Here is a 14,246-nt window from a genome sequence, read left to right as displayed (position 1 = left end):
CATAGGGTTTTCTTGTCTGTAATCTTTACAGAAGCAGATCACAAGGCCTTTCTTCTGTGGTGCCACTCGGTGGATTTGAACCACCAATATTTATGTTAGTAGCTGAGCATAAACCATTAGCATCACCCAGAACCTCCGCACAGAACAGAGTTGTTCAAATGAAAACCAGTTCCTAACTGGCAGTTGCTGGTCTTCTATGTCCTTCGTATTCCCTTGAAGTGAAACAAGAGATACAGCAATTTAAACTGGAACCTGAAACCCCAGGAGACAAGCCCCATTAGGGGATTCTCTCCTGAAGTCTAATGCTTCCCCTTTTGGAGTTCCCCCACTGTGGTCCTTGTTGCCACAACTTCACCCCCACCCCCAACATCCACCCCCCAATCATATCCCAGGATTCACCTTTCTCTGGCTCAAGGGTGAGCACATCCAAAATCCATTTCCCTCCATCCTCCTAGTATGGCCAAGAGAAGCTGGATTTTTCAAAGTGGTGTTTGTTTTTCAGTTTTTTTTTTATTTTAAGAGAAAATGAAAAAGAAAAAGGTGTGACTATAAACAGATAGCAAAACTGAGATCTTTGTGGTAACAGAGTAATTGTTTATCTTGATTATTGTGGTAGTTACATGGATCTACACATGGGATAAAATGACATAAAACTATATATACACGTTGTACCAATGTCAATTTCCTGGTTTCGATATTGTACTCTAGTTCATATGCAGTCCCTGAGTGACACAAATGCTTAAGGCTCAACTACTAGCCAAAAAGTTGGTGGTCCAGTCTAATACCCAGAGCACCTCAGAAGACAGGCCTGGTGATCTGCTTCCAAAAGGTCACAGCCTGAAAGCCCCATGGAACAGAGTTCTACTGTGCACACATGGCATTGCCATGAGTAAGAACTGACCTGACCACAACTAACAACGTAGTTCATAAGATGTAACCATAAGGGGAAACTAGTGAAGGGTGCACAGGATCTCTTTGTACAATCTTTGCATCTTTCTGTGAATCTACATTTCAAAAGAAAGTTTTAAAAAATCATTTAAAAAAATCAGGGAAGAGCCCAAGAAAATAATCAAGATTAAATAAATCTTGATTATTTTTAATTTTAAAAAAGAACAACAGATAGGCAGAAAGCATAAAGTCACACTTCCAGGGAATATGTTTCTGATTCTAGGAATCCTAGTGAAAGCAACTTAGAGAGTTCCAAAAATCTCTTCTACCCCTTCTGGACCGACCCAGTTTCAACTAGTTCCTTCTCGTCAAGTCCTCTTTGCTTCTGAGCACTGTCTTTTCTCCCTGACCTGAGAAACTGGCCTGCCAGTCCCTTTTCTTCCAACCAAACAAAAGTGACCACTCACCTCCTTTTAAAAATTGTCTTTTCCTGAGTTTCAGGTGAAATGGACACATGCTTGCCCCCAAGTGACTTGAAAAGTATTCTGAACAACATCCTGCAAGCCACAATGAAAGATTTTCTAGCCCTTTTAGGCCCTGGTGATGAGCTTCTCCCAGCTCTGGAGTCTTTAAGGATGATTCATTTAGATGCCCAGCCTGCCATTCACCCAGGGAAATGACCTTGTGAAAGTCCACAGTGTGCAGTACAGTGAACCAGTTAACCATGCAAAAACCATACCTTTCATACCGTACAAGCAACAGCAAAGAGGGAATTCTTTCTATTCAATTCACCAATGGGAAATCTTGCCCATCACAAGGACAAAACCCAAATAGACTGAAGATTCTCCCTGGCAGGAATGGCTTTCCTTTTTCTGCTACTTGTCAGATCCCAGGTTAGTTTTTACTATTACCCTGCAGTGGATAGTAATTGCATCCTCCAAAAAGTCCAAACTTCAGGGACCTATAATGTGACCTTGTTTGGAAATAGGCTCTCTGCTGATGTAATCAAGATAAAATGAGGTCACACTGGATTAGGGTAGGCCTTAATCCAATGACAGTTGCCCATATAAGAAGAAGGAAATTTGGACACAGAGACAAGGGAGAATGCCATGAGACAACAGACACAGAGATTGGAGTGATGTGTCTACAAGTCAAGGGACTCCAAGGATGCCAGTAACCACCAGGAGCTCACAAGAAGAGAGGAAGGATCCTCCCCTAGAGCCTTCAGAGAGAACATGGCACTGTCAACACCTTCATTTCAGCCTTCCATCCTCCAGAACCGTGAGAGAATAAATTTCTATTGTTTTAAGCCACCAAGTTCGTGGTACATTGTTATGGCAGCCCTAGGAAAGGTAATACATACCTCAATTATAAAATAAGTAGCAAAATCCCTATATCACAGATCATGTTTCTAAATCTCAATGTTTCTGCAATCCCTCTTCTTTTCCTAGAGGGATTCCTCTTCTCCCGCCCTAAACACTGTAGTCCAGAAAGCATTGTCAATTCCACTGCTATGCCATGAGGAGGGGGTTGGCTACAACCTATACAGTTAAAGAATAAGGCAAATGTCTCTATGCTGCTTGGGGTGCATCCTTCCAGAGGCCCCCTCTTGTAATTCCTCTTTGATTCTTCAGACTTTTAATTTGAGTTTGTTATGGACTTAATTTCGTACTCAAAAAAATGTGTTGTAAACCTTAACCCCTATACATACATGTAGCTATAATCCTATCTGGGAATAAGGTTTTCTTTGTTGTGTTAATGAGATTATATCCATGTAGGCTCTATTTTAAACCAATCAATTTTGAGATATAAAAGGAGTCCTTTATGCACAGAAGCAAGCAAGCACAAACGAGGAAAGATTGATGTCATGTGGAGATCACCAAGGAACCGAGGAAAAGAAGCCGAAAGAGGCAACAATTTTCTCCCAGATTGGACAGAGAGAGACTTCCTAGAACCTAGTGCCCTGAATTCAGACTTCTAACCTCCTAAACTGTGGGAAAGGAGCCCTGGTGGTACAGTGGTTAAGCGCTCAGCTGCTAACTAAAAGGTTGGTGGTTCGAAATCACCAGCCTCCCGAGGAGAAAGATGTGGCAGTCTGCTGCCATAAAGATAAAAAAAAAAAAAAAAGTGCCGTCGAGATGATTCCAACTAATGGCTATCCTATGGGACAGAGTAGAACTGCCCTGATAGGGTTTCCAACGCTGTAACCTTTACGAAAGCAAACTGCCATATCTTCCTCCAAGTGAGCAGCTAGTGAGTTCGAACCACCCACCTTTCTATTAGCAGCCAATCATTTAATCACTGGGTACAGCCTTGGAAACCCTATGGGGCAGTTCTACTCTGTCCTACAGGATCACTCTGAGTCGGGAATGATTCGACGGCAATGGATTTTTTTAACGGTGAGAAAATAAACTTCTGTTTGCTAAGCCCACCCACTTGTGCAGAGGCTCATCTAAAGTATGCAGGTATGGCACATGCCCTGGGCACCACTTGAAAGGGAGGGGGCACCACTGAGCAGTTTTGATTAACCATTTCAGTTTCCATTGCCAGCTGTGAGAGATTATTCAGCAAGTTAAAACTAATACTTTCATTTTTGAGATCCTCTGTGGATCAAGGCGAATTGTGTGATCTTGCTCTGCTGAGTGTAGAAAGAGAAGAAACTGAAAAAAAAAATGACTTTGAGTACATCATAGACCAACTTTCACCAATGAAAGCAAGGAAGGTGCAGTTGCAATATTCATGTAGTGCCATAATGTGTTAAGTAAAAGATGAGTGAGCTTAACTTGTATTTCAAGCTGATACTATGGTAAAATTATCTAAAAGATGGGTGTCAGATGTGTGGACAGGGACGCAATTTCTGTGCTTACTATAAGCGCCATTTTCTGTAGATATGCCTCGGTACTTGTGGTATTTCTGTTACAGCAGCACTCATAACTAAGTTCTTCTGGTTACTTCATACTGTGTTTACCCTCAGTCTAAGGTCAACTGTTGAATTTAGCCTTTATGGTCTATGGAAGATCAAAGTCCTTTCTTGATGGGCAACAAATCAGCCCCTTCAGGCTTCTGGCAAAAACTGCTCTCCTGAAAGCCACAAGTTCAGTCAAATAGGCAGAAGTCTCCAAAACTGTTACTCTCAGTCCCCAGCTTTCATAAGACACCCTGTTTGGGCAACTACCACCCAACCCTAAGATAGCTCTCCTGTCCTCAATGTTGAAAATGCTGGTTTCTAGTCTGTGGTCATTTCTCATCACTAATTATTTTTGCAAGGAGGATGGTTTTTTGTTTTTTTAATTTCCCTTCCTCTAGAAAACAGAGTCTTTGGGCCCTTCCCTACTGGATGTTCAGCTATAACATCTTGGTATAGTACCGTGTTCAATCCAGAGACAATACTGCTGCCTGACTGACAAACTGGCCAAAACCACTGAGAAAACAGATAAGGGCATGTTGAATTTCTTTTGTTGTTCTTTTTAATTATTATTGAGTCATAACATTGTATTATACAAATAAGTATCACGGACAATTTTCAGGGGGCACACTGAAATAATTTGTACTTCAACAGTTTATGCTTAAAGGTCTTAAACAGCCAAATTCTAACTGTTGCTCGTCGACTTCTAAATGAGGATCATGTATGTCTAATGGGTTTCAAAAGCAAAATATGGTGGCTTGTGCTAGTGATGTTCATGCTAATCTACAATACTTAGCACCCTCCCCTTCAGTAAATTTCGATTGGAAGACAGGAGAAAAGCTGAACTCTCCATTTTCATGACAAATAAATATTAACTAGCAAATGCCTGAATTTCCATGACACAATAGCACCCCCCATCCCATTCCCTTTCTATGGTTCTGATCGCTTGATGTGGAATAAAGCAAGTCAGCTGGAATTGAGATATAAACATGCTTTATTGTAACTAAAAATGATAAACAGAATGGCAAAGAGGTGAAAGAGAAACAAGAAACCAAGGATTCCCCAACAATAAATTTCAGAGTCAGAACTATAATATCAGGAAAGGGAACACCCTGTTGAATAGTGCAAGATGGGACTGCCCTCCCCATGTTGTTATTTGTAGCAGGTATTTGGGGGGAGGACTCCACAGATTCAGACCACAACTGAATGACCAAGCCAATGCCATGATCAACTGCTACTCCCAGCCAGGTATCCTGAAAACTAAGTTCTAGCTAAATCATACTCCCGTGTCTTCTCTCAGTCACGGTGAAATAGTAAGAATATTGTGAGGAACTGAAAGCAATGGATTGGTCCTACCGATCCAGGAGATTGCTAATGCCCCTTGGAGAGGCTGGTGGTACATATATGGCTTAGTCCATACTGGGGACGCTATTTTCCTGCATAGTCTTCATTATCCAATCAACGTAGTTCTTCACCTTTGTGTAGATCCCGTAAGTCCCACACTGGGGGCCCCAGGATATCAGGCCAGCTACATAGAATTTGGGGTTCTCTTTATTGGGGTCTTGCATAGCAAAGGCCCCACCACTGTCCCCTTCACAGCTATCAACCCCCTTCTCACCTCCAGCACAGATCATGTTATCAGTGAAAATGTACTTCCCTATATCCACTTTGGAATCTTTCCGCTTCACCTCCTGGCACTTTGCTAAGGAAGTTATGGGTAACCTTGCCCCTCGGAGTCGGATAACATGATTTTTTACCTCTGTTCGGCCCCAGCCTGAGATCAGTCCCAGGTCTCCCACTGAGGGGCTATATTCTGGGGTAGTGCCTGGCAGACAGATGGGAGAGACAGTGGGTCCCATTTTCACTGGGTCTTTCAGCAGCACTAAGGCAATGTCATTGTCAAAATTCTTTCGCTTTTCTGGGTCATCCAGGAATTCCCAGCCAGGATGAATAATCACACGCTCAGCAGTGAGCATCTGGGCATTTTCTAGAACTGTGGTGCGCACTGATGTGGAGCCAACATACATTATGGGGGCCTGGTTTCCCTCCACGACATGGGCAGCTGTCAGCACCCAGTGCTCGTCAATGAGAGCCCCACCAGCCCGTGGGTTCGAGAAGAAAACTTGCCAGGGGAAATTTTCAATCTTTGCTTCGGATCCTCCAAATATTCTCTGTGTTCCCGCAAAGGTCTGACTGGGGACTCCGCAGACTAGGAAGGAAAAAAAACAAGACGGGGAGTGAGCAAGAAATAGATGCTGACCTCCTGTAACTCCTCAAACCACTTAAATACTTTTACCTGCCAGGGCAGCAGAGCTCTCTTGCAAGATATAGCCAGCCCTGCACTTGGGTCACCCATCTCAGTACCTGACTCATCCTAACTCTACCTAAGGACCAAACATCGCACTTCAGCCAATGCCACAAGCAGGCTCATGGGAGAAGCTAGTTAAACCAAGGCAGTGTGAATAACTGCATCCAAATAAGCTAGTGCCTGACACTGTTGACAGCTTCACTCACAGTCCCTCTAGAGGCACATTCTATCCTCAGGTTCAGCACATGAGTCACATGAGCATATGGGAGCCAGTGCTGGGAAGACAGTCCCTGGCAGCCGTTTCCTCACACAGATGGTGAGAGAGGTAAGCGTTCCACCTTCTTCTGACGCCCACACCAAAGGCCTCATCACCTTCTTTTTTGAGTCCAATTTGCAGCTGAGTCCCTCCTCCTAACCCACAGGTCAGCCTACAGAGGAGGGTAAAGACAGGTGCTTTTTCTTTCCCCTTGGCCTCTACTTCCCTTTGACTGGGTCCAGGTATGATCCCTTTGGCACTACCAAATATAACTGACACAGAATTTTATTTCAGATTCAGTTGGCTTACCTAAATCCCTCACTAGTCAGCCTGAGTGGACTCTGCATTGAACATATGGGACTTGGACTCAGACAGACCTAGGTTCAAAGCCTGGTCCTGCCCCGTACTAAACTCTGAGTACTTGCTTTAATTCACTCATCTCTAAACTGGGACTAATAACACCTCACAGGGCCATTGCAAGGACTTGATGGAGATAATCAACACAACAAATTAACTCAATCCCTAGTTCTCAATAGTATTTTTGCTACTACCAGAATCATTATTACTCTGGCTTTTACCCAGTGCCTTCCTTCTGTTCAACTCTGATCTGCCTGCAACCCCTCACTTCCTTTATGCCTCCGTATCATGTTGCCATATAGATTTTAATATAATAACTAGGCTATTCAGCTAGCTTTGTTTCTGAGTGTTGACTCTTCACTCTTAACTTTCATGCCCTGTTTTTAGTAATCCTGCATCCCCTTACTGCATCTACATTACCAGACCCACTAGCCCTGACTCTGACACCAACTGTCCCTGGCTGACTTTTCTATTTCTGTTCATTAGGCCTGACTCAGTGTGGTTGAGGGAATTCCTCAGGGCCCTGGCAGGCCCACATCCCAGTGCTGTCTCCACTTCATTGAGCTGGCCTCTGAGAGGCACGGAACTGTTAACTCCTTTCCCAAGAGGATTACAGCTACTTTCAGAAGGTGACCACCCCACTCACTTGCACCTGGGGCTATGGTCTCTACCCAACCCTGAGCCCTGATTACCTGGAACACATTTCGGCAGCTCTGTGCCCAGCACCGCATTCACCCAGCTTCCATTACCACTGCAGTGATACTCCCCTGGAAAGCACAGGAGACACACTCACCACCACGTTTCTCTCTTCCATTCCCTCCTTTCTCTCAGACCCTCAGCTCCTCTGAGATTTGAGTAGGTATCACCAAAGCAGCTAGAAAATAATCTTAAGGATATCTCCCAAAAAAATTCCTCTAGCTTCTATCCTGCCCCTGGAGGGGAAGGAAGAGTCTCCAAAGCAGAAGGAAGAAGAAATATGGTAGAAATTCAGAAAGTGCTATGCAAGTGGGAAAAATAAAATAAAGTAAAGAGCAATGTAGTGGGATATATTGTGTCTCATCCAGCCCTTCATCTAGCACCACCGAGGCCTCTACATCAAGAAAGCCAGTCATCACAGCACTACGGTGACTTGAACCTGGAAGCATTGCTCCTATGGCTTTCACATGAAATAATTTGTCAAAAGTTGGTAGCTACATGAAATGGATGTTGTAGTGGGAATTCCTGCAGTAGCTGTGAGGCTGAGCAAGGTGACCTGCATGACCCACTATGGGTGATCCCAGAGAAACCACTCTGCCCCATATGAAAACCGTATCCTTAGACTAAGCCAAGAGGATGAACCGATGTCTGTCCCATCTTCCTCATTTCTCCCTGAACTCTCTCAAACCCAGAAAGATCATACTATTCACCTCCATCCCCACCACCTTCTCTCTCTTTCTTTCATCTAGTAAAAAAAACTTACCACTTCCTTCATTTTCCATGTGGTAATATGGCTCCTCACAAATATAGTGAGTGACGGAACCAAATAAAGTACCTCCTGGATTTTTGGCTTTACCATTCCGAATGGGTTCAGGAGTACCACAGTCCACAGCTACAAGAGGAAGGTAGGAGAGTGATGGTCTAGATAGCCACTCCCTCCCAGAGAGTCATGGGGCCAGTTCTACCCTCCCAGCCATGTTCCTCACTCCTTCTCTATCCCACAACCATAAGCACCTATGGGATGAATCTCCCCATATCATCCTCCCTGTGGCCATGACCTCCAACTGGCATCATTCAATTCCCCAGCACACTGAGACTTGCCAGTTCAGATGGCTCCTACAATATTACAAGGAGGAACCTGGTTCTCAGTGGTTGGTAAAGGCCTCTGTAGAGGCTGGGAATGCATCCATATGGGGCTATGAACTCTACCAATCCCATAGTTCTCTCTTTGGAAGAAACATGCTAGTCTGGCTGGCCTGGGACCAGATAAGAGCTGGGACTAGAGAAGCCTCAATGACTGGATTCCCTTCAAAAACCCAACCCATTCTCTTAAGAGCACAAAAGGAAACCTTGCATTTGAATCATGATGTGCCTGTCTTTCAATTCCCTTTGAAAGAAAAAAAGAATCCCTACTTTGAAGAGATACATACGTTGACATTTCAGTTTCGAATTACTCCACTTTCCATTGCTTTGACAGGTAGAATAGAAAGAGGTTGAGCCAATATTTCCCTGGGGAATAGACATCACCATTAACTTAGAAGGATAAACAGGGGAAATAAAAACCAAAAATAGAATCTATCTCTGGCTTTGGACCACTGAGGAGTCCTCACCATAAGAAGCTTGAGGACATCTTAGCAGAGTGACCCAAAGCACCCAGGACCTGGGGTTAAATGACATCTTTGTCCCACCATATCAGCTCCCCATCGCCAAGAAGACAGAGCAGAAAGAAAATACCAGCCTAGCCAAGGAGCTCCAGGCTCAAAAGGAAGGACTGAAGACCCTCAGCTGCTCTGCTTATGGAAAAGATGCTGGCTAAAACAAGGACATTAAGTATTCAATTGGACAACCCCACTTCGCTCATCCTGACCTAAAGCCAAGGATTAAGGAGAAGTCTTAAGGGTACTTTACCTCCACAACTTCAAACCCATCCAGACAGGTTATCTTCACTATATCTTTAAACACATATTTTGCCTTCTCAGGCTCCCAGGCAGAATTGGCAATGAATTCTTTAGGACAGGGGATTGCTTGGAGAGGACACAAGTTGAAGAAGAAAAATAAATATAAAATTACTTGGTACTTGGAGAATCCCTATTCTATTTACATCATTCTCACACTTCCTAGCATCTTTCAGCTGCTCTCAATCCTGATGCCTTACACTTCAATATAGCAGATGTCTAAAATAATATGGCATTACTAATGAACCACCCCCAAATTGTCTGTACTCCCAGGATTGAAGGGTTCCTAAAAGTTATGGTATTTCTAGCAACCACTGATGGGTTTAGATCTTCCTGAAAAGATGTAACAAAGGTGAAAAGTAACAAAGTAAAGTATCTCAGGATCCCTATCCAGACAATAGTTTTGATTCTCCGTTGTCCAGAGACTGGTTCCACCAACAAAAGTGCAACTTCTAGGTTACTCACGATCTCCATGGTAACGAAGTTTCCAGCCCTTTTTTTGCCCTTCTTGGTCAGTTCGGAAGATGATATTAAGAGCATTACTCTTCGTTTCAATATTTAGTGGCCCAGGGAATCCACTACCACAGTAAGGACCAAACTGCCGATCTCCTGCAACAAACTGAAAGGAAACAAAAGATAAAATCAGGAGAGACAGAAAAGATTAAAGGAAAGAGGCAAAAGGAAGGGGATAAAAGTAACAGACATAATACATGTAATACAAAATAAGAAGAACAAAAAAAAAGAAAAGAAGGGCCAGAACAAAAGATAATTTTGTCTTCAAGGAAAAATCTCTTCATTCGAGTTAGGGACAAAATTAATCATCCATCACGCACAACCAAACTGTCGGGACAGTTCCCGTCTGAATCCGCTGGCTCCACATCAAAATCTTCTCTCCGCACAGTCACCACCACTTGGAACCCCTCCTCCAACAAAATCTGGTATTCACACCTTGAGTTCTCTGGGTATGGACTGGGATAATTGGGACTTGCAATCTCCCCAATCAGTGTAGTGAATACGTCCCCACTGCAATTGACTAAGAGAGAAAAAAAGAAAGGCAGAATCAAATGTAGGATCAAGCAAAGGACTTCCCTATGATTCCTTCTCCCGTGAACTGACAGTCCTCCATTCAAACTAGCCTGGAATTCATACCCTGACTGGAGACCACATGCAATTACACAACTAATACATATGCGTAGAGATAGCCAATGCCCATTGGGTTTCCATTACTTTCTTTCTGGCAGAGCCTTTCAAGGTTATGAACAGTCCCAGGTGGACTCTTCAAGGGCATCTATCTCTCTCCACCAATAAACTAACTTTACCATCTACCCTTGTTTTTTCTCCTCTTGTGGTACCCCCTCAGCTTGTGGATAACTTATAATAGATGCCAAATCAAGGCTGGCACTAAAATGGAAGGGTGGATAAAGCCCTCACTGAGGCCTCAAGCCATTCTAAATCCCAGAGAATGTGCACCCCTCTCGATGCCAAGCTCACCTCCACAAGTTTTCGTGTCATCATGGAGGAAGTATTCCGGAGGGCAGGAGCAGAAGTAACCACCAATGAAGTTGTTGCAGAAGTGGCTACAAGGGGCATCTGCAAAATCTGTGCACTCATTTATATCTACAGAGAGTAAAGAAAGATTGAGGTTGAGGACAAATATCTAGAAGGAAGAATAAGGTTAAACCCAAAACTACACGGGTAAGAGAAAGTAAGAAAGACTTGTTGCTTAAAGACCTTAAGGAGCCATTCTTCAGGATGGTATTATTGTCTATTACTCTTACATAATAAGGTTCCAGAGTTGTGCCCTACCATTGCACAGCTACAAGGGAGCTCTCAACACCAGAGACCCTTGATCTTCCTCACATACACAGCATTCCAGCTCCAGAGACCACACCGTGTAGACTAAATATAATGTCTTCTGAAGGGAGGAAAAATTAGTACATCTATTACTTTGTATGATGTTGGTCCCTCTGTCCAATCTAAAAAATGGTTTTATAAAATCTTCTAACTTCATTTTAATGTGGAAATAAGTATAGAAGCACATGGAATTTGAAGGTTTAAATGCCCTGTATTGAATAGGTTTGAATAACATATATTGCCTCTGTGATTCTTGGCAAGTTATTTAACTTTTCTAGTTCTCACTTTCCTTACCTTTAAATGAAGACAACAATACCTACTTTGAAGGGTTGAAAAGGCTGTTAACATAGGTAAAAGTCCTAATATAATTCAAATACATAGTACTCTTCAATTAATTAATATTTATTATCTGTTATGCCATTATAACCATCACCACTAAGATATGATCATATGTTTGAATTTCACAGATGTGATTCATGGAGGAAGCCAAGCCTAATCAACGGTTTGTAAGAATTATAAACCCAATCTTCATTCATTGCATGGCTCATTGTTTTTCCTGCTTCTAACATTTTAGCTGTATCAATAAGGTAGAGACAGAAGGTGATCCATACCTACGGCAACATAGTATGCAGCAAATCCAGTGAAACGCTCTTCATTGGAGAAGTCTGATTTAAAGATCACCTGGAGTTTATTGTATGGGACTTGGAACTCTTCCACAATTGGGGAGTTGCGATTCTTGCTGGTCCTCTGTCCACAGAGTATCCCTTCTTGAAGGTCTCCTGACATTATCTAAGAGAAGAGTCAAAAAGAAACTAAGGGGTCACTGACCTTCTGTTTAGGGTGATACAAAAATCTGGAAACAGATAATGGTGATGGTTGAACAACGTGACAAACAATTAATATTACTGAAGTGTACATGTAAAAAATGTTAAAATGGCAGATGTTTTGTTACACATATATTTACCACAATAAAAAAAAATGAAATGAAAAAGAAATTAGGAAAGGCTATATTTTCGTATGAAAGTCAGGAAAAAAAACGGATGGAGACAGAAGAACAACATTTACAACCTGAGGACTATTTCGCTCCGGTTCATCACATACCTGTGGCAATCCATCTATACCCCTCTCATCCCACCATCCTGGCCCTGGTTTCCCATCTCTAATCTTCATGTGCTCATAATATACCTGCACTGAGTCATATGCACAGTTCTCTGAGAGCTCTATGTCCAGATGGGTGAAGTAGAGATGAATCCCGTACCCTTCAGGAACTTCTATATCCCAAGATTTCTCTATCTCATTGGGATATGCCTGAGGATAGTTAGGAGACAGGATCTCCCCATACATGGTAGGCTCAGCATAAACCCATGCCAAAAGGGAAAACAGGACAATGCACCTGGAAAAAAAAAGCATACAGAGGTAAGTGACCCCGATATCAGTGGCCTAGTGCAAAGCTCTAGCATTGGTCATAGGGAGAAGGGAGGGGAAAGGAGAAGGGCAGCCAATGGGCCCTGGAAGAGAATCTTAGGTTGAAATAAAGCCAAAGGCCTAAGTCAAACTAAAATCCAGGCTTCAAATCTGAAAATTTTTCTCAAGAAGATGAAGAGAATGGCATGCATGTACATGTCTGTAGGCCCGTGATCACTTACCACATCTCCGGCGATTTGTCTGACCGTGGGGAGTAGTATGTCTCTTGGTCCTGGTCCTCTGCACCTCTGAACTTTGGAGCTACAGAGGTGGTAGGCCTGCCTGTATTTCTCTAACAAACACAGGCACCTGCTTGGTGGGGGAGGGGTCACTGAGCTTCAGTGTCACCTTCGTGAGAATAACACACAGGTTAAGCAGACCCACAACACTATACATCACCATAGGACACACCTATCCTCTCAAAATCTCGATGAAATTTCTAGACTAAAACTTATCTTCCCATTGCTTCTCTGGACCTTCTCCCATCTCTTCTTGTTCTCCAAGGGTGTGAGGACATTCTCCCAGTTTCCTCTTTCCTCTGCTCTCCTCCACCTCAACTCTATCAGCCTCTCTACCACCCTCATATGAAAATATTCCCATTTCCACCCTGATTTTCAGGAATCTTTGCCCATCATCACCAGCCATCAAGGACAGTTCTCCCTTCTTTCTTGGCATTGAGTCCCCATGTCACTTCAGACCAGCTCCCTTTATGCTGTTTATGATTGCATGTGTTTCTGATGATGCTCCCATGACCGCTGGTAGAGGAAGAAGCAGTGGCCTTGAGACAAAGGCTATGAGGGCAGAAACACTGCCTCCCATTGAGACAGGTTTGGGTGGGGAAGGAGAAAAGGGGCAGCTGAATGGCGAGAAGCATAAAAGGAAACAAAAGATATTCTCCCAATTCCCTACATTAATGTTCCAGGGTTGTTTTTTCCCCCTTTACTGAAAAGACAAGAGATCTTCCCACAGTTCCTTGAAAAGTCTTGCCAAATGTTTCTAATCCAGAAAACGGTGGTAGGTAGTGGGGTAATGTGGGAGTGAGTGGGGTCAACAAAAGAGAAATAAATTTATTCTGCCATCTTTGCCCCAAACCTTCCCACCTTTACCCTAGACCTTCCTATGTGGGTTTTCCTGCCTCTCTTTCTCCTCCATCAAAGCTCTGGCTCTTCGTTTTTAAGGTTTTTACCTTCAGAAGCTGATGGGAGCAAGTGGGCCAGTGGGCATGCTGGGTGACCCTGCCGGCTCCCAGGACAGCAGTGCGGGGCTTGGACGCTCCCTCTGCAGGCACCTCCACCAGCCTCCCTGTTCTGGTTCTGTGCAGATGATTCTCTACCAAGTGGGCCTGTCTGAAATTCCCTGACCTAAACAGAGGGGGGGCTGGGAGACCATGACTTAGGGAAAGGGTAACTCAGCCTTGATCTTGGAGCTCCCTCTGCTTTTGAAACAAAAACTGCATCCTCCTGCCGGACTGGAGATCCCGCTATCCAGGCCTACAGGGGGAGGGAGAAAGGAGGAATGGGGAATTTCACTGATTGCCCAATGCTCTTTTTCAGCCAAGGGGTG

General features: G+C 43.6%; 1 protein-coding gene across 1 annotated transcript; it reads right to left on the bottom strand.

Annotated features, from left to right (window-relative positions):
• Positions 1-4,754: 4,754 nt before the first annotated feature.
• C1S (complement C1s) lies at positions 4,755-13,958 on the bottom strand. The gene is made up of 12 exons (XM_049882350.1): positions 13,870-13,958; positions 12,866-13,031; positions 12,405-12,612; positions 11,831-12,008; positions 10,857-10,982; positions 10,199-10,398; positions 9,831-9,984; positions 9,319-9,434; positions 8,841-8,919; positions 8,174-8,302; positions 7,407-7,481; positions 4,755-6,002 (listed from the first exon to the last, which is right to left on the bottom strand). Exons 2-12 carry the CDS (start codon positions 12,868-12,870, stop codon positions 5,203-5,205), a joined length of 2,070 nt encoding a protein of 689 aa, XP_049738307.1. The 5' UTR covers positions 12,871-13,031; positions 13,870-13,958; the 3' UTR covers positions 4,755-5,202.
• Between the last annotated feature and the right edge of the window lie 288 nt (positions 13,959-14,246).

This window comes from Elephas maximus, chromosome 4 (assembly GCF_024166365.1).
Source record: "Elephas maximus indicus isolate mEleMax1 chromosome 4, mEleMax1 primary haplotype, whole genome shotgun sequence".
Lineage (NCBI taxonomy): Eukaryota > Metazoa > Chordata > Mammalia > Proboscidea > Elephantidae > Elephas > Elephas maximus.
Note: the sequence above shows the minus strand (reverse complement) of the source record. Positions and strands in the feature narration are given on the sequence as shown.